General features: G+C 38.2%; 1 protein-coding gene across 1 annotated transcript in view; it reads right to left on the bottom strand.

The window, feature by feature from the left end:
• The window catches only part of DTWD2 (DTW domain containing 2), a 66,759-nt gene that overhangs the window by 1,038 nt on the left and 44,548 nt on the right, over positions 1-21,173 (bottom strand). Inside the window, 1 exon segment of the mRNA XM_053932536.1 lies at positions 1,318-1,446. Within this exon segment, the coding sequence (XP_053788511.1) occupies positions 1,318-1,446 (129 nt within the window).

The raw sequence follows: 21,173 nt of genomic DNA, 5'->3' as shown, positions 1-21,173 counted from the left end.
ATAAAAAATGCATGAATGTAGCTCTTGGCTACTGCAATGCTTAGAGAAAATAGAAATTTTATCTTTGAGAAGTAGGCTGAGCCAATTCTCAGTAGGAAGGGTGAGTCAGAATATAGGACTGGCAACTATAGACATTAACTAAGCATTCACTGTAAGACAGAAGTCCTAGTGAAGGAAAAATATGTTGTCCTAGCACAACAAAGGAAAAGGTAAGTAAAAAAACCCACATATATACACAAGTTTCTTGAAAACCATCTTTACTTAGAGTTCCAATTTCTGAGTCTTATTTTCTTGTGTGTCTACACACTTTGTCCAAGTCTGGGTTTTATATCCAATTCATTTAATATTAAGGTGAGTCTAGTGTCACAGAAGCAGACACAGAGGTGGCATACTATATATTATGCTAGTTATAGGAGCAATTTTTGACCTGGGCACCTTTTTTTGGTAGGCAGATGTTGAGTACAAAAATATTAGCTAGCTGATGGAGAGCAGTATGATCACTCCAGGGTGAAGACTAGCATGTAGGGGGTACATGGATGGGCTTTAAATCTTTTTTCACATATCATTCACTACTAAATTCTGGACACACAACTGAATTGCAGACTTGGCTCTGTGGTGTAAAAGTACTTGAAGGTGTTTTTCAGAGGGCTTATTAAATTGATATTACTAACGTCAGCAACAAAAGATTAAAAAGGATTATTTTCTTAATGACCTCTTCCATCACAGACTAGTGGGATCACAATTTACAAGGAAAGGCTAATGTCCAATTAGTATTCTCTGACCTGGGATAAACTTAAATTCAAGAACTATTAAGTCCCAAATTCCTCCAGTGACATGTAAGAGTTGTGAGCTGGCTGGTAGGCAGACATAACCCTGTGGGTTACATTCCCTAGCTGAGGAGTGCAGGAGATCAGAGGACCTGGCTTTAAAAAGCATTTAATCTTCAAGATAGCTGTGAGGGGGTATTCAGATCATCTCTGCTGTCTAGTTTTTGGAGAGAACAATTTCTTTATTTCCATGCAGTAACATACTTTATCTCCTGTCACAAAATTAATTCGGTTTTTCAGAGTTAAAGATCACTTGGTTGTGTTCGCTTTTGGAGCACAACATGAAAGAGTCACAATAATCTGATCACTCTAGAGTTAATAAATGAAAAATGGTATCCATTGCTGCTTTCTTGTTTTAGTTTGCTATGCAACAAAACTATTACAAATGTCATTAAGATTTTAACTATCAAGTTTTACATTAATAGCTAAGTACCTTCGCTGCCCCTCTACCATACATAACAGAAAAACTCAGGTGTTTAAGTTTACATACTTCTTGTATACTCTTATTTTTTTCCATGAAGGAAAGAGCAACAGCTGCACATTCAAGAGTAGACAGACAGGTGTTTGTTGGTTGTGTACGAATTACATATTGACTTGAAATACTGGGTTTTAACTGCACCTGAAAAATAGCAAACTCTAGTAAAATAAACAGGCCAGGATAATGGGTAACATGAGATACCTATTCTCTACACCAAGCAAAACACATCCCCTTTCCCTCTGTGTTCACTTGTCTTTTTGTTGTTTAGTCTCCCAGTAGCCAATGCCATGCTCATGTTCAGTGTAATAGAAGTGAGTCACCATCACAAACAAAAACTGCACATCTGTTACTGTATGAACATGGAAAGAAAATACAATTTTTTCTTAGAGAAAGACTAAGTGAAATTTTAGCAACTGATTTCAGTTGCCATAGATATGCTATAACAAAAATAGAATTACTCACTTATGCTTTTTTTAATTACTCTAAACACACACACATGCAAGCTACAATATGTAGCTATATAGTCATTAACACTTTGTATCTTGGCAAAATATTACATGTCAAAGTTCTGAATCTCAGACTTCTAGAAACTGTATTTATTCACACAATGCATTAGGTCACCAATTAGAACTATTTGTTTAACAAAATCATGTCTGAAAATAATTTACTGGCTCTGCCTGAAGTGATAAACACTTTTACATTATCTTGCAAATTAAACAATTTTAAGAAAAGGAAATTTAATTCAACCAACAGCTCCAAAAGCTTTTACCAGGTTTTTAAACAGTGGTTGTAACAACATAGAATTTACACTAGTTGACTCTGTGTGAAAATTCACATATTATTCCTTTATTCCTAAGATTTCCATCTCCACACATATCTAAAATGCAATTTGCAAAACAAATAATATTTTAGCAACAGTGCCAGTATTCTTCACCAAAAAATCTCAGTTCTTTTTCTAACAACATTGTAGTGCAATACAAAAATCCCAGACACATCCTCAAAAAAGAGCAAGTTAATTTTCTTCTTTTTAAACTCATCCCATCAACTGTCTTTTATTTTTCTTCTTCTTGAAAAAATGAATGAGTGATCCCCATGGCCATAATATTGTTCCCATTTTGCCTGCCAGAAGTCTTTCATCATTTCTCACTTTATTCAATACTTTCCTCCTTCACTTTTCTTGTTTTTCCTTTTATTCAAAATATTTCATTTTCCTTCATCTCTCTTACAAGCAATTACCCATTCCTTAAAGTTCAAGGTATCCCATTCATAAAAGGAAAACTCCAGACTGCTGAAGAGACATAAATGAGTAAGGTGAAATTCCATTGCCTTACCTATCCAAATTTAAAGGAAATTAAAAATAGTAAAATAAAAAAAATAAAAAAAAAAAGGAAACAAGAAAAGAGCAAAAGGCATTCTGGAAAGTACAAGTAAGTCACCTATAAAAACTTAATTTATGCAAATATAGGAAAATTCAGGAAAATTAAGCCTTTCTCAGCTACCTTCTTCAATTTGGTATGGAAAAACCAGAAGAGAACAAAATTACTTAGGAGGGGAAAAAATAGAATTTAGACATCAATGAAAAGAAAAAGAAGATAGTATTTTCATTTGTTACTCCTCAAGGTTTGCTTTGGTTTTATGCCTTCTCTCTGTGATCATGTAGAGATCTTCACCACAACAGAGTAGGAAGCCTAGTTATTTGAAGTATACAGAAAACTATGCTGGAAGAAGTGGTCCCTGCTTAGAAACTTCTACCTAGGTATCAAAACACAGGGTGAATTCAGTGCATCATTCTCCAACACATGTCCTGAGCAGAAAAGCAGACATATATTCAGACATTTTCTCAACAGCTAACAGCTACATTCCTCATGGAATATCTCTCCAGAGGCTAAAACCACCTGATGGAGCACCTGCAGGCCCACTGGCTTCCTCCTCCTTAGATAGCGCCTTGAGGCTTTTTTTCCTAGGATTTAGGAATAGTTCTGTCTGCTGGTTTCTATACTTCATTCCTTGGGTCTCATGCTGAAAAACATTTGAAATAATCTACATTCCAGAGAAAGAAAACCTATCAATGATTGCAAGACAACTTCTATAAAGAAAAGGGACCTGCACACTGCCACACAACCATGGTGCCAAAACTTAACTGCAGCTGTAACTGCAGCTCTCAAACAAACTGACAAGACTCAAAAGGGCAACTTTCTAGTACTAACAGCAACAGCAGCAGCAACTAAGTTTCTTCTTTCATGAGAAGAAAGAGAAAGGATGGAAACAAGTGTCCCCATCCATTTTTCTGAAAAATTACATATTCCCTGGGATAAGATTAAAATACCATAGAGAGTGGTGGAGATCAGAGGAAGAATACCTGATCAAGACAACTGCCAGCTATAGTTTTTCTCTTAGGCTTCTTTCAGCATGCAATTTATCCTACTCTTTAATGCAGCACAATCTAAATAAAAGATCCCTAGTCACCTGAAATACAGCCAGGGTAATCTTTATCTACTGCAAATTGGACAAACTCACCAAAGCTCCCATCTGAAACAAGGTACATTTACTGAACCAATAAAACACACAATACTCTACCCACTCAGAGCATAAACTGAATGATAAAACAAAGCAGAAACAATACAGAAACCAAAACAAATTAGTATAGTTACTAAATATTTCAGATATAGGAAGATATCTTCTTGGAAAAAAGAATGCCTAGACATATGAAACATTTACTTGTCCTCAGACTTGATTGGGTAAGAAGATGACTTATTTCATTTTTCACCAAGAGGTCTAAACTTGCATTGTCTTTTGTGCAGTTAATAATTTCAGATACTGTATTGCAACAATCTCATCCAAGTTTCTGCATTACCTATGTGCACTAATTCTTTATCTGTCACCTGTGTATCTGAAATCCAGCTGAACAAATTTAGTTCAAATTTACAGAAATATTCATACAGTTAATTTAAACAAAATCACACTGTCTATCTTTTACACCAGACTTCAAAATCTCAGTTCAAAATGAGTATCCAGAAATATCCTATTTAAGTACATTTCAAAATAACAATTAAGGTATTTTAGAAGCACTTCTCCATAAAATGATAGATACCACAATAATACAACCTGTTTGTTTTTTCTTCAAAGTAATTTGAAAATCATATGCATACTTTGGAATAATATTAGTTTCTAACAAAATACAGAAATGACAAGTTGAAAAAACAGCAGCCAGTTTAATATTGCTCACCAAAATAACAAGAAAGAAGATGGAAACTATCTCAACCAACTCAAACTAGAGAGGAATTTAGATAATCTGAATGCAATTACTCACTGGAATTCAGCCAAGACACTGAAATTAGTGTATCTATTCTCTGTAAGTGTGAAGGAGTTTGGGGACTTAATTTCCAAGCCATGAGAAATAGGAAGCAACGCATAAAATAAGGTTTCATTTCTATCTGTAACTCGACTTCTGCTTCCAAAAGCCTGAATTTCAGCAACTCTCACAAACTGTTATACTAACTTAGCACTGGCTTATCTGACAACACACCATTCCCATAGCAAATGCTACAGCCTTTGAGCGTTTACAAAGGATTTGAACCACAATAAAAATTGTGACCCTACAGTGTTTCTTGGGGCAGAGTTTTTCTTCCAGAGCCTTCCTTGGACATGCTCCAGGCAACTGAAGACCCAGCTGATCTCATTCAGCTGTTCAAAATTGATGGGAGGAAAAGTGTTGCCTTGATGGGGTCAAAGACCTACTGTTTGAAATTTAAAAATTTAAGTCAGTAAAGACAGGATACTGATTTCTGCTTTTATTTTAAATAATAGAACTGGAGGTCTAGCAGAAAGCTCTAAGTTCTCTCCTTAATATCAGTATCTTTCTACGTTTTCTATGTTAATTTCTTCATCACTACTCTTAGAAGATTTACTCTCACCAGCTTTACTCTCCAAAGAGAACCCAACCTTATGCAAAATTATATTTGGAAAATAATGCATCACCAAGAATTCAAAAAAGTTAGTCCGTCTGTCTCACAGGGCACACTAAACAATTCTTCCTGGTCTACAGGCATCTCAAAAAAGGCAGAGGCATAATCTACTTTTCTGTGGCTTCTATAAAAAATTTAATATCTAAGATCCCTTCCTCTTAATGTTGATAGTGTCTTTTGAAAATCAGAATGTCAGCTTGGGAATTAATTTGCTTAACTTTTCAAGAATGAAGGAAGAAAGTACCATCTGTCATCCTGCTTAACACAGGCACTAGTTACTGGTCATATGTTCTACTACTTTAATAAATACCTTTCAGAAAAAAAAATTAGCCATTTGTTTAACTCAAAAGGCACAAAAAATATCTCAGAAGGAATACAACCACATCCTGCTATCTTGTCCATCCTTCTAGAAGCTAAGAAAAAATTGCTTTTAAGGTGCTTAAGGAAGTAAGAGCATTCTCTGGAAGCTACTGTAAAAACAACCTCAGACAGAAGATTGGTGACAGGCAGGAGAAGATCTTTCACTCAGTATCCAGTTTGCACAAGCACCTTTTACCAGTAAGCCAAAACAGTTTTCTGTATCTTATAGAAATTTCATGCAGTTAAGTAAAATTACCTTTATGCCAGAAAAGACAGGCTGAGTAAATTTAGTCTCAGCATGCTACTGAAATTTAAATCAAGAATATAAATAAATTACCTTGTTCAAAATCTTGGCTTTAATTTAAAGTGACATCTTAAGAGCATTCTCTTTTTAAAATACTGGAGGGAATAATTGCCATGCAACTGTCACAAATGGACAGCCTGAAAAAGTAGATAGCTGTCACAAAACCCTCGATCCATGACGGCATGACTTTAAAGACTTTGATGACTGGAAAAAGAGAAGAAGAAACCCCATTTTTGAAAAAATGGAAAGCAGAAGATCTAGAGATCTATAGAGAAGTCTCATCTGCCAGGCAAGCTTATGAAGCAGGTTCTCCTGGAAACCATGCTAAGGCACATGGAAAACAAAGAGGTGATTGCAAAGAGTCAGCATGGCTTTACAGGGGAAATCTTGCCTTCTGTGATGGAGCTACTGGTGGATAAGGGAGCACTGGTGGATAAGGCAAGAGCATTTGACACTGTCTATCTGTACTTACTTTGGAACTTTGGACACTGTTTCACAGGATATCCTTGTCTCTAAATTGGAGACACATAGGGTTGATGGATGGACCACTTGGTGGATAAACAGTTGCCTGGATGGCTACATGGAAGGAGTTATGGCAAAGAGCTCCATGTCCACAGGAGACCTGTGGCCAGCGGTGTTCCTCAGGGTCAGTACTGGGGCTGATACTGTTCAACACCTTTGTTATTGACAGGGATAGTGGCATTGAGAGCACACACAGAAAGCTCCTTGATGACACCATTCTGTGTGGGGCAGGGACATGCCAGAGGCAAGGGATGCCAGCCAGAGGGACCTTGGACCGGCTTGAAAAGTGGAATTGTGTGAACATCAAGAACTTCAACAAAGTACAAGCACAAGGTCCTACACCCGGGTCATGGCAATCCCAGACACACTCACAGGTTGAGCAGAGAAGTGATTGGGAGCAGCCCTGTGGGGCAGGACTTGGTGGGGATGGCTGATGGAAAATGAGCCAGCAGTGTGTGCTCACAGCCCACAGAGCCACACGTGTCCTGGGCTGCACCAAAAGCAGTGTGGCCAGCAGGGTGAGGGAGAGGATTCTGCCCCTCTTCTGCTCTGCTCTGGTGAGACCCCACTGCAGTGCTGGGAAGCTGAAAAGAGGGGAAATTTCCATTACATATTGGGAAGAAATTTTTACTGTCACGATGGTGCCACACTGGAACAGGTTGCCTAAGAAGGTTAGTTCTTTCAGTTTGTACCCATTATTCCTTGTCATGCCACTGCAGTTCCTGATGAAGAGTCCCTCTCCAGCTTCCCTGCAGGCCCCTTCAGATCCTGCAAGGTTGCCATGAGGTCTCCACACAACCTTCCCTTCCCCAGGCTGGACAGCCCCTGTCTCAGCCTGGCTTTGTAGGGAACGTGCTCCTGTCCCTTTCATGTCCCTCCTCTGGACTTGCTCCTACAGTTCCATGTCCTCCTTATGTTGGGGACACCAGAACTGGGCACAGCACTGCAGTGGGGTCTCACCAGAGCAGAGCAGAGAAGAGGAGCAGAATCCCCTCCCTTGCCCTGCTGGCCACACTGCTTTTGGTGCAGCCCAGGACACGTGTGGCTCTGTGGGCTGTGAGCACACACTGCTGGCTCATTTTCCATCAGCCATCCCCACCAAGTCCTGCCCCACAGGGCTGCTCCCAATCACTTCTCTGCTCAACCTGTGAGTGTGTCTGGGATTGCCATGACCCGGGTGTAGGACCTTGTGCTTGTACTTTGTTGAAGTTCTTGATGTTCACACAATTCCACTTTTCAAGCCGGTCCAAGGTCCCTCTGGCTGGCATCCCTTGCCTCTGGCATGTCCCTGCCCCACACAGAATGGTGTCATCAAGGAGCTTTCTGTGTGTGCTCTCAATGCCACTATCCCTGTCAATAACAAAGGTGTTGAACAGTATCAGCCCTAGTACCGACCCTGAGGGACATGTATAATCCCCTTTGTTTCTTGTATGAATATTTACAAGCACAAGAAACAAAAAAATCCAAAACAAAACAAAAATAAAACAAAAAAAAAAACTCAAAAAAAGCAAGAAACAAAAAACCACCACCAAGCAGGAGACCTTGCTATCCTTAAAGGACACAAAACTGATTGGTCTTCAGTTAAAACAGGTAACTGAAATAAAGTCCAAGTACACATAGCTGCAGCTCTAACCCAAAAGGAACAGTTTTAACTCCTGTAAAAGAACACAGCATGAGGCAGATCCAAATGTCAAAAAAACTAAGAGCTAACAGACAGTAAAAGTGTAAGGAAAGGAAAATATTCACGGGTAAGACATTAAAGAAGATATCATTGGCCTAGGAATATTTGGACTATATATTCTGCAGAAAATAATTGAAATACCACCTGCTTATGATCTGAGCTTCTGAAATTGCGTGATTTGACCTATAACTAAGGAATTAAATAATTTAATACTACCATTAAGTTATGGAAAAATAATTATATTTAAGTACATGTCATATAGGTTATTCATGCCACTTCGTAAAATGACTATGCATTTCCAGTTAATTTCCAGGCATTGCATATTTTGTATATAGAGAAAAAAAATCTAGAAAATATTTCTGGTAATATCTCTCTTGCTCTGCTTACATTTAAAAAATTAATGTCAGCCAACAGTTCAATATTTAATGCACTATTCTTTTAATAATTAATAAAACAGGAAAAGTGTGGCAAGTAAATTCAGTCAGTAAGCAGAGTATGAATGTAGAGAATGGGGTCATGAAATGAAGAAAGAAAAATTAATTACTTGTATTGTCACAGCCATTTAACTATAATTTCTTGCAAATATCAGAAAATTGAAAATGAAAATTAAACACTGCAGTGTGAAAATGTAGCATCAATGCAATGATACTGTTTTTTGGAACCTACTAACTATTTTTGCTTTATGTAATTTCTTGCTTTCTTACTGTATGTGAATAGCAGTAAGCACTTCCTTGGACAAGGGAAAAGTGGCAGAAGAAGCTCCTGAGAATAATTTTGGAAAGGGCAGAAGGGAACATGAAAAGAAAGAGTAAAAGAATAAAAAAGTATTCAATTAATCTAGCTATTTGAAAGCAAATTAAATCAAAATTAAATAAATTTCCAGTTTACTTTTTACAGAATGTTCATATCCCATGAGAATGTCAGCATGGGTATGAGAGTACAAAATTTGCAAATGCTCCTGAACTGTTCTAGCACCTGGACATTCAGACATTTGTTGAAAGGTTTGACAAGAATTATGAAAGAAAAGGAAAAAAAATAAAAGCAAAGCCTCTGCCCAAGTGTGAGGAGTCAATTCAGTTTTGTTTTGTTTCAACAATGGTTGTCAGAGGCATGTGGGGGAGAGGTTGCACATGGCCAGGAGGCAGCTAGGAGAAGATGGAGGAAAGCCTTGTCTCCAGGGAGACTTCGCTTGGCAACCATTCCATGTCTCACATGGGACAGGCAGTCAGCAGGGGAACACTGCAAACACTGTACCCCAGAGACACTCTCCAGTCAGATGGTAAAAGGTCTCTGCCAATGAACTGCCCTGGGACATTGGGCCAATGGTCTGCTGTCAGCAGGTGGACTTTGGGAGGAGCCAGGGCATAAAAAGTAACTGCACGAGAAGCTCTGGGTGGCTGTTCTGTTCTTTGCCTTTTGACTCTTCAAACATGCTTTTTGAGTGTGGGCTTTTGGCTTGGGGCTGTGCCTTTGCTTTTGAGGCTTGGTGATTCAAGGGGCTTTTTTGAGACTTGCTTTTTGAGATTTCCTTGTCAAAACTTGCTTTTGAGTCGAGTGTTTTTTGAGCCTTACACTTTTGCCCTAGGCCCAGCCTTTTGGCTCTCATGCCCTCGCTGGTTCTTGCTCACCATCGCATCTGCCCTGCCTCCCTGTGCCCTTAACCAGTGACCTGCCTGCTGCATCTCTGTGTCCCTGCCTGAGCCCATGTCTCATGGACATTGACAGCACTCCCTCACCTCAGATAGTAATGCCCTCTCTTTCCTTCTGTTTCCTCTCCCTCTTTTCTTCCTCTTGCTCTGTCTTCTCTAGCCCTCTTTGGTAGTGTAACTCCTTTTTATCTTGCTCTCTCATTACCAACAAATGGTTCTCAGAAGCAACATTTGCCTCACTTGGCTTAATTTTGTTCCCAACCATCACTATTAAAAGAACTCCTTGCAGTTCCCCACAGTGAAACATGACACCAAGAATAAAGAAGTATACACTTCTGACATCTGGTAAATCATCTCACACCTTTCAGTCACAACGAAAATGTCACTCTATTGAGAGGTAATAAATACATACTTATGACCAGAAAAATGTCAATGATAATTCAAATTAACCTAAATGTTACAAGGACAAAATGCTGTTGATTGCTCAGCATCATATCTCAACTATGCCTGCAATCCTGACCCAAAACAATTCCCAGTTCTCTCCCTTTGATCTCAGTTTTCTCAAACAGCAGCTTCTGACAGTCCTAGCATGAAACATTTTGTCTTGAGTTCGATTTTTTTAATGTTTTCATTGTTATAAGACAGCAGCTAAAAACTTAACACATCAATCATTTCACAATATGTAACAGATGTTAAGTATTATATTTATCTTACAAGTCATCATACACAGGATAGGTTATGAACTACTTACTTAATGAAAACAAGTTTTCTTGCTACTGCAAAAATTGCACAATTGGAAAAAAAAATATAATGCACAAACAAAAAATTACTATCAAGGCTCACAGAGCCTCCTTCACTCTAAAGACAAGTGGGCTACTCTGTGGGATTATTAGTAAAATCACCAGTGTCATACAGAGATAGGTAAGAAATGTGTTTGGAACAAGTCAGTGAAAATGCACTGTTTTTCTTCCACAAGTATGGATAGATGTTTGAATCAATACTTTCCAGGACAAGCCTTACTACAATTTTCCCTGCTGCAACCACTGTGGCTGGCCTTTGTAGCCTTGGGTTCTAATTTGCCTCCTGCCCACCTGCACTCTTTATTCATGATCATACTTCTTTCCCTTGCAGAATTAAACTGGGCATTGCTCATTTATTTAGGTTCTATGGCAAAATTTGGTATTGAATTTCTCTCATGTGAATTGTAAACTGCAACAAATAAAAATAGAGAGAGCAAAGCATAAAGATAAAAGGAGACTGTAAAATAATTAATTTACTGCTTGGCACTATTTATTATTTAGACCTCATAAAATCATTTGCTGAAGTCTCGTAACTGTGGAGATAAGAAAAAGTATTTTTATCTGCATCTCCTGAGCTCATTGAATAGGAGATTTTATAAAAAATTCAGTAAGCAATCAGAATAAGAGTCAGTTAAGATATAGCCAGATGACAATAGTGACTCTTGATATTCTGCTTTTACTTGTGTTCTGGGTGTTTTCTGTGTGAATATGAACAAATGGTTTTATATTTCTACTTTTACATTAGTTGTAATCCACTCTCAAGGTGTTAGGACAGTTTGCTATACAACATAAACTGTATAACACTTGTGTCTGTGAGCACTAACTGCATTAGAAGGAAGTTTTGACTTTCTCTAGAAGGAATTTATCTAAATGGCATAGTACACTTTTAGAGTAACTGCTTGCTCTATCAGTGAAATTCCTCTGATTTTTGAACATGCTTTCAGAAACAAAATGCTACTCATTTCTTAATCCTCTAGGCTTGAAAATGTCAAATTCCCAAATAAAATTTTATTATCTGAATATACCAGAGGACTAGATCACAAGCCCCACTTACTGTTAAGAAGTATGATATAACTATTCAATGAACCTCAAACCATCACAGTTTCTCCACGAACTCATTCATGACTTTATCCATCATTAACAGAAAAATAAAAAATTAAATTCAGCATTTGCTCAGCTATGCATAGTACATAGCTGAGCAAATTAAATTATACATTAATTTTGAATTGATAGTTCTGGTATTGCTGCAAGTTGAATTGCTGACAGAAGACCCTACAGTCAACTACAAATCAGTGTCCTATATCTTTTGACACTTTAGGATTTCATCACATCTGCCATACAATTTGCTTTAAACCAGGTGGCATTTTATGACTTCCTTCAGGGGAAGCCCATGGGACTCTCCTACCTAGTAACTCCAGCAGCACCACATCACTTGAAAAGTGGGTGGACCCCTATAACAATGGGGTTTTTTAATGTCTATTCTTTTAAATAAAAAGAGTGGCAAGAGTTTGTCCCTTGCTTTCCATACTCCATGAGCAGTCACTTTCTTTCTTAGTGCTCAGGGAGGTCCGGAGAATAACTGGCACGTCCCTTCACTGATTCCTACAGAAGAGGGTTAAGAATGCTCTCCCAAAGAATCCCTATGATGACAGAGTTTCAAGCAAGCTGTTTGATAAGACTTACTCTCAGACATCCCATACCATCTGTGAATCCAGGCTTACCCAGCAAAGGCAACACAGAAACCATAAACACAATCCAGTAAGTGCTACTCACTTTGCACAACATGAAGTTTTGACAAGAGCAACAAGGTAAGTTGGCAAAGAATTCTTATAACAGATGTTAATGTGACTGACTGGTGAAAGATCAAAACTCTGGAATCTCAAAGACCAGTTTGTGTTGACAACTACTGAGGTACATTACATGATGGTCAGTGAACAATTGAAAATAAACAGAAATTACTAAGTGTTTAATAAATATTTAATCACACCATCTTCCAAACTGTAACAGATTTGGGCCACATTTCTCATAAGCTGAGGATAAGAAAAGCACCTGAAAAATTGCTGAAGTTCTGTTCCATTGACTGGAGTTCTAGACAGTATATAACCTTGACATTTCAAATTTATAGGGCCTTTTCAGAAGACAGCACATCAACTATAAAGTGGCATCATTGCTTTTAATTAACCAGTTTATGAGGTCAAAGAACACAGTTTCTTATCATTGGTAACACCTTTTGTACACTTTTCCTTTGTATTGAACACAGTGAAGCATTTTGAGGGTTTTTTTTTGTAGTACTATGGTATTTTAATTTAACAGTAAGTGTTCTTAACAACCTGATTATATTGTTTGCAAACAGAATTATGTTTAGCAGACTGTACCCACCTTATGCACAGACAATATCACAAAAAGGTCAGACAAAAGGAAGTAAATAAACTCAGCAGGAATGACCCTTTGACAAATGCAGTGCTGAGTAAGAACATTTGTGTGGTACCTTGAAACTTTGCAGTTTATTGCAAACAAGTTCATAAATCACCCTGAAGGTCTTGCCTCAAAACCATTATGTTTACCTTTAACAGGCAGCAAATGTACAACCTATTTTAACAGCTTTATGATGATGCATTTTACCACAGGATTCCTAGGATCTCATATACATATGAGTAAACAGTTTAAAAAAATGTTTGAAGAAAGAAAGCATATGGTAGCATTTACCTCACCTACTAGCAGATCACATTTTTTCTAGTTCATTTCAAGCCCATCAGACTGTATAATGAAGTAAATAAATTCAATAGGAAAAATGGGGAAAATTGAATTTAAGAAAATATTTAACTACTCTGGGCAAAATTTGGCTAGATACCTGGGCTGAAAGTCCATCATATATAGGAAGACATAAAAATCTCAGAGTTTTTATTTATTTATTTTCACAGAATCATAGAACAGTTTAATTGGAAGGCACTTTTCAAGGGTCATTTAGTCCAGTCCCCCTCCACCTGGCTTTGCTGAATCTCATAAGGCCAGGTTCCACAGGTACACTTCTTGAGCTTGTTCAGATCCCTCTGAATGATGTCCCATCCTTCAGGAGTGGCATCCCACCACTCAGCTTGTAGTCATCTGCAAATCTGCTGTGGGTGCACTTGATCCCTTTGTCCATGTCATTACTGAAGATACTAAATAACACTGCTTCCAGTAGAGACCACTGAGGGTACCACTTGCAACTGGAACCATTGACCCTCACTAAGCCACTACCCTCTGGATATGACTGTTCACCTACTTCCTCATCCATCTAACTGTATACAATCCAATCCATCTCTCTCCAATTTAGAGAAAATGAAGTAGTGGGGGACCCTGCCAAAAGCTCTGCAGGAGTCCAGATAGATGACACCTGTAGCTCTTTCCTGCAGCCCTGTCCACTGATGTAGCCCCTCCATTGTAGAAAGGGTTGGAACTAGATGATTTTTAAGGTCTCTTCCAACCCAAACCATTCTATGGTTCTACAACTCGCAAGAGAAATTTTTGTATATACTATAGAAGACCTTGAACTAATTACCAAGGCAGTAAAAAGCAAGTAAGGTGAGCTGTAATGAACTCAGGTACAAATAAATACTGGAGAGGGTATCCAAGAGACTGGGTGGATTGCTGGCTGGAACATTTCGGGCACATGTGGGGATAAAGGGCATGTTGGGCCTTGCCTTTGTTGAGGCGATACCTTGCACTACACACCTCCCCCCCCAGGCCTGTATCCCAGCCCTACAGTGGCCACCAGTTCCTGGCATGACAGATGCAATACTCCACACCTGGCCCTGGAGCCCCAGTCTCCCCCCAGAGCAGCCAGATGAGGGAAGTCCCACCTGGGGAAAGGGCGCAGGAAAACCAAAGGGTAGTTTAGCCAGGAAATGAAGCAAGCACAGATCTTGACTCTACATCCTACTGGACTTCCTATCAGCTGAACACCATGAACGACAAGTGTATGCTCTTTTCTACAGCTTTTCTGTCTTTCTCTCTTTCTTCTTCTATTTTCCTTTTCCTGGAGTTTTGAGAAACTTAAAACTGGATGGGCTTGGAGCCTGCTAAGTTGAATGGGGCATCAAGTTAATGCTTTGTGAAGTGTTTTATGTTGATTGTATGTTGTTTTAAACTTTTTGCCAGTTCTCTGCTTTTCTGAAGTTGCCATTAAAGCTTTCTTTTTTTTTGACTGCTTGAGGATATCTTGTCAGCATTTCTCCCATGCATCTAACTCCAAGTATGTGAAAAACTGTGAGCTCCCTTTTTAAAAGGCTTGTCAAACCATTTTTTTGGGGGCTTTACAGGTATTACTTTACATGTGATGGAAGTAAATCTACAAAGACTACATTAAGACTAATCTACTTAATGTAGATTGTACTACATACAATCTACATTAAGAGAGAGTCTTGCATAAAGCTGATCAGCCATCATATTTGATTACTACTGCTAAACAGAAGGTCAGCAAATTGGAATCCCAGTTCCAAATAACAATTAAAAGAATTTCTGTACTGAATCAACAGTTTTTCAATTTGTATTACTACAAGAAGTGTTCAAAGTGTATTTTGTGCAAAGACTTCAATGCAGAAAAAAATCTCGTCATCAGTGGTATTGCCTAAGTGCCTGATAATTTAACAATTCCAAATCTGGTTCAGGATTTGAAATATTGTCTTCTCTGTATGAAAAGTCCAAAATGTACATAGATAATGTAGTTAGATGCCTGAGTTCTCCTCTAGTTGCTTGTGAATTTTTATGCACTTTTTTTAACAGGAGGCTTCTAGGCCTGAGAGGGACACCATGCGTGCATTCAAGCAAGCAGATGTGCATCTAGCCCTTGGGCACTAAAGTTTGTATCAAATTTATTATTATAATCCCAAAATCATACTGCTGATAAGTAAATTGCCCAGTTAAGAGGTGTAAAAAAAAATAGTTTTTTAATACGCTTTTATTAACATTTATCTACAGTGAATTTCCTGTGCTGTATTAATGTCCAGTTACTGAAATTCACACTCCTTACAGAACTCTCCACTGAGTTATCACTACCACTTTCAATAACTTACTGTCATGATGACATTTTGTCACTTAACTATTATACCTACAGTATTACTTCAGAATATGTTGAACAATATGGATTCACTGCAGGCTCCACTAACAATTTCTCTAGAAACCGTAAAATAAAATTACAATCACTATGAAAACAGACAAGTTACTGGTGCCTTGTTTAGCATTTTTGATACAAGACAGCATTTCTTTGTATGACACTTAGTTCTACTGAGGGTATTTGGTGAGGGATCTGCAAAAAGTGACCTCTGCACACTGATTCAGTCAGATTGCTTCTGAAGGAGCCATGAAGCAGTATGTCAGTTGTTTTCAACAGTTGCATTGAGCTAGATCAATACTGCACATATATCCCCGGATCTCCTAATCCTATTCTTAATCAGATTTTCTGCCAAGTTATTGGTATTACTGCAGTGTACCTAGATATGTGAAAGGATAAGTAGAAACACAGCCAACAACATGCAATACTCATGCAATAATCAGGGACTGTGTTAATCTTAAACTGTGATGTTAAGACTTTCTGAGGCTTCACTGTTGACTGGGTAAGAAAGCATTGACACACGACAATCCTCAAAAAAATTGACAGTTCTAGAGCTGAACATAAATTTTGTGGCCAAAAGATCATTCTGGATACTTTATCCTTATTTCAAGAAGTTCCTTTTCATCAACTGTCCTGGAAGTTTTGAGCATTGGAGGAATAACTTTTCCTCCTTAGAAAAGTCATGCATGACCTTATATACACATCATGCAGTCTAACACACAGGAGATTAGCACTCTTCTGATGCAGATATGTAACTAAATCAACGAAATTATAATTACAATTTTAAATTACATGGCCCTCAGTAAAAATGCTTTTTTATAGAAAGTTTTATAGAAAGTTTGCTTTGCATCAGTTGAAATACTCTCTGTTAAAGGTTGTTTTTCTACAAGGGTTACTGCAAATAGATGATCTTGGTATTGATAAAAAACTCTAGCCTCTAAATCTCTAAATGTTCACTAAAATGATGGTATAGGCAGTGTTCGTGAAAACCTCTGAATAACAATTAATCTTTACGCATACATTCTTGCAATTTCTGGATGGTTCTGCCATGTATTTTCAATATGGTATTTGAATTCTCTTGTAGGATAAGAAATATGCAAATTATTTTCAGATGTTAAAAGAGCAGTTACATTTAGTCAGATTTACTGATGATTCCCTCATCTCAAAGCTACCTCTTATTTTTTAAAAGCTCAAGCAGGATTGCAGACAGATCTGTTAAACTCTTTTAAAAGTGACATCTTGGGCTCCAAGAAAGCTGCTTAGAAAATAAATTCCACCTCAGGGAAGGGAGGGTGAGAAGGGAGAAAGAAGAAGAGCAAGAGAGACCCCAAGCATAACCTAAAGTTGGATATCAGAATATCAACTTGCATGAGAACCAGTGCTTGACAATACAAGCATACATTACAAATGCTCATGACTAGTCAAGCAGATTTCAGCATACAGTGCAAGCTGAACTAAACAGTAAAGCTCAAAGGTTAAAATAATGCTGTAAGAAACCAGATTTCAGATGATGATACCAATTTTCATGCAGCGAAGAAAGTATAAGGAAAACAAAATAGATGTGTTAGAAATTGTGAAGGCATGATGGGAAAAGAAAATGAGGTGTTGAATATATGAATAATAGCTTTGATGAATGCATAAATAGGATAATTTGTTGGCACAATGCTTCAGACATTATTATGCCCATTAAGTAGCAGAAGAGTGCATCAACAAAGAATTAAAAAGTCACGATGAATATAAAGCTTCTCCCAACCTTCAACTGAGCCCACCCATGTACAAGCAGACACACCATTCAGACTAACAGTGAGTTAGGGGAGAAACAAGAAGTTAAACAGTCTGTGCAAATGGTAACATTAAAACTGGAACACTAACTTCATGAAAATATTCTGTAGTCTTCTGAGATATTTACAAAGTATTTTGTCATTACAAAATGTCAAAGCATTACAGATTATTAGGCAAAAATGTAACACATAACAACATAGGCAGAAAAAGCAAAAAACAGTGAACTACACTTTATGCCCCATACCTGACTGTCTAAAATCGAGTTTTTCTTTACTGTTGGCTAGATCAATGCTGATGCCTTAGCTTAAAATAAGAGGGAAATACAGTTTCCATGCACCTTTCCACATTCACTTAATCTATTTATTTGTACGTGAATACCAGAATATGAATTCTTCTTCCCACCCCTCAATATTCTCAAAATAAAATGTGGTGACACTGAGGTGGTGAGAGCTGCTCCAGAACCTGGGCAGGGACAGTCCCCTTGGCATCAGCATGGCAGGGTGCAGCTCCCAGTACCTCCACTGCTCAGTCTCATCACGCACATTAATATGCATTGTTCGTGACCCAAAACTCCTCTCCTCTGAGGAGGGCACCAGAAAAAAACAGAATCCAACAGGTGCAAAAGCTCTGCTGAGCTCTGAATTAGAGCCAGTGTGCCCCAAAGGGCACTGAGTCACCCTCAGGGCTGAGTCACTGCCAGAAGGGCAGACAATTCAAGGGGAGAACCCTATTGTCCCCTCCCCAGGTGTGAGCCAGATGAGATGACAGGTGAGCAAGAACAGATGTGTGCCAGTAGGACTTACGGACATGGCCTCACACAGAAAGCAGCACAGTATCTCTGGGACAAGCATGCATCTTGGATGTCCAGGGTGGGAGGCAAACACATACAACAAACCAGGGATTCAAAGACTTCATCTAAAAGATGACCAATCTCCCTGCCAGTGGGCACAGGGCTCAGTGCAAAGCCCATCAAAGTCTCAGAACAATCACATGCTTCCTCAGATCCCACCACATTTAGCCCTGGAACCCAGCTCTGCCTCAATGTCACAGCAAGATATCCTAAAAATACCCCAAGAGTGGGGAAGGAGGGAACTGTTCTGAGCTGGCTGCACATTGGGCAGCCACAAGACCAGGAAGATGGCAAAAATAATAAGAAATAAGTAAACCGCACTATCCAGAAAGTGCTGTAAACTTTTTTTATTTCCCATCCCTTCCAAAAAACGGCCAGCAAAGCCAACAATCACTGCGTAGCACTTTCCATACATTTTTAAGGGATGGGCATTTATTTTCTACAATTATCCAGCATAAGTATGATGACCCAAAGAGTTTCACTGGGTCTTTTTAAAATGGAAAACAATATCAAGTGATAGAAATAATCCATTCAGGTTTGGGATAGCAGATTCCTGGATTTACAACAGTGATGCAGATATCCATAAATAAAAATTATTATTTATTACCTACTTCCAATGAAACAATAAGCACTTGGGATAGATTGTCTACTTCTTATATATAAGGTTTTCAGGTTAACTTTTTCAATTTTTATTTGGTGCTGAAGGAATAGAAGGCCAAAAGCATGAGTTTAGTCATCTCTTCCCACTATGCTGTGCTTATCTCCTCATAAACAGAAGCAGCATCACCCACAGTGGCCTGTGATTGCTTCACACAATATACCACCACATGAACTGTGCCAAATGGCCAGTTCTTCTCTCAAACTAATTGCATCAACTCCTCCAAGGTAACTGAATACCTTCTCTATATCCCCTCTGCAACAGCAGCTGTTGTACGAAAGCCTGCAGACCTCTTCCTCAGTTGTGGCTATGCAAAACATCCTGGGATAATGTGCTTCTCCAGAGGGTACTAGTACCCTACATAATCAATGTAATAGTCATATTAAAGAACTATTAAAGCCATATAAGGAGCAGCTGAGTGAGCTCAGGGTGTTTACCCTTGAGAAGAGCAGCTCAGGGGAGACCTTATCGCTCTCCACCATTCCCTGAAAGGAGATTGTAGCCAGGTGGAGCTCCATTTCTTCTCCCACACAATTAAAAACAGGACAAGAGGACACAGTCTAAAACTGCCCTAGGGGAGGTTTAGGCTGAACATTAAGATGAATTCTTTTACAGAAAGGGTGACTGGGCACTGGAACGGGCTGGTCAGAGAGGTAGTGGAATGAATCACTGTCCCTGGAGGGGAAAAGACTTTTAAGGAAATACTGGATGTGGTGCTTGGTATCAGTGCCAACACGTTTAAAAGGTGGTGTTCTGTCCTAGGCTGAACCTGATGACCTCAAAGGTCTTTTCCAATCTAGTTGATTCTGTAAAGTCACCTTAAGCCCAGTGCCTCATAGGTTTTTGCTAAAAAGTTTGTCTGAGTTCATGTTTTGTAATTTAAGAAAAAAAAAATCCATACTATGAGAATGATTCTGGATCAAGACATAAATTTGCATTTTTCTGATAAAGTTAAATATTTTAGATTCATATATATATATTTCCTCTGGGGCTTCCTGGAAGAGCATAATTTAAATTTCTTTTAACATTTTTTTCAAGGAAAAATGCTCTGCTGACTGAGCTGTTAATTAACACAGCTTTTATTGGAGATCTCAAGATTTTAATACTAATTTAAAACAACAGCAAAGTTTATTAAAATATCCCACAGTATCTTGATAATCATTCAACATAGCAGTTTGTATTACCCAAAATCAGCAAAGCTGTAAAGTAATACAATTAAATATTCCTTTCAATGCCTCCAATCTATTGTGTCTTTGTAGTTAAGAATTGCTAACCTCTTCATTACTAAAACATCTCTTTTCTACTTCCAGAATATTGATTCAAAGCACAAATCACCATGTATTGAATCTAGTTTCTTTTTGTATTACAGATAATGCCTATAGGTATCACATCCTCTTCACTTTTAACTTCCCCTCTATATAGCTGTTGTCATATCCACCTCATTCTCTCTCTGGGGCCAAAGCCTGCCTTCTTGAATTTCAAGTATAGGAATATTCTACTTACTTTTGTCTCAAAAAATTGCAGTATCAACCCAAAGTTTCAAGATATGATCAGCAAAAGCTTTTTTCAAATAGAGAACCATTTACATAGTTTATTTAAATATGAATTATGATGTAGAAAACAAGAAATAATGTAGAAATTGTAAAAAGCCAGAAAAACACTACAGTGTTGGCCATGATATCTAGCTCAGTGAGAAAGATGAAACGGAACATTGCCAAAGGTTGGACAAACTTTAGATCCTAACAGTGCTGGTGTTTACTTGCAGACAGTTTTATAACTACCTTCTCCCACATTACTGCTAATTTTAACCATTAAGAAGTTTCTAGGGGGGCTGCACAGGTGCCTCAAGCTAATTTCAACACGAAATGACCAAACTTAGTCTAACATGCAGGTGTGTACACAGCGCTCCAACACAGCCTTTGCACTGCTCTGCACTCAGTGGGTGTCTTAACTGAGCCTTATCTGTCTCACAGGTGATTGTTTGCAGCTACAGAACAAGTTGTAACTTGGCACAGCACAGCACAAATAAAGCTAAAATAACAGTCAAACCACTAAATGTAACCTTTAAACTTGATCTAAGAGACTTTTAAAAAATCATAGCAAGGCAATTCCAATAAAAAAGAAGGATAGGGATGGCAGAATATAACTTTCCTTGAAAAAAGGGCGAGATAAGAAGTAGAGTGTTGATGAATAAATGCAAATGTT

Source organism: Vidua chalybeata, chromosome Z (assembly GCF_026979565.1).
Source record: "Vidua chalybeata isolate OUT-0048 chromosome Z, bVidCha1 merged haplotype, whole genome shotgun sequence".
In the NCBI taxonomy this organism is placed as follows: Eukaryota; Metazoa; Chordata; class Aves; order Passeriformes; family Viduidae; genus Vidua; species Vidua chalybeata.
The sequence above is the reverse complement of the archived record's forward strand: the minus strand, read 5'-3'. Positions and strand labels throughout refer to the sequence as shown.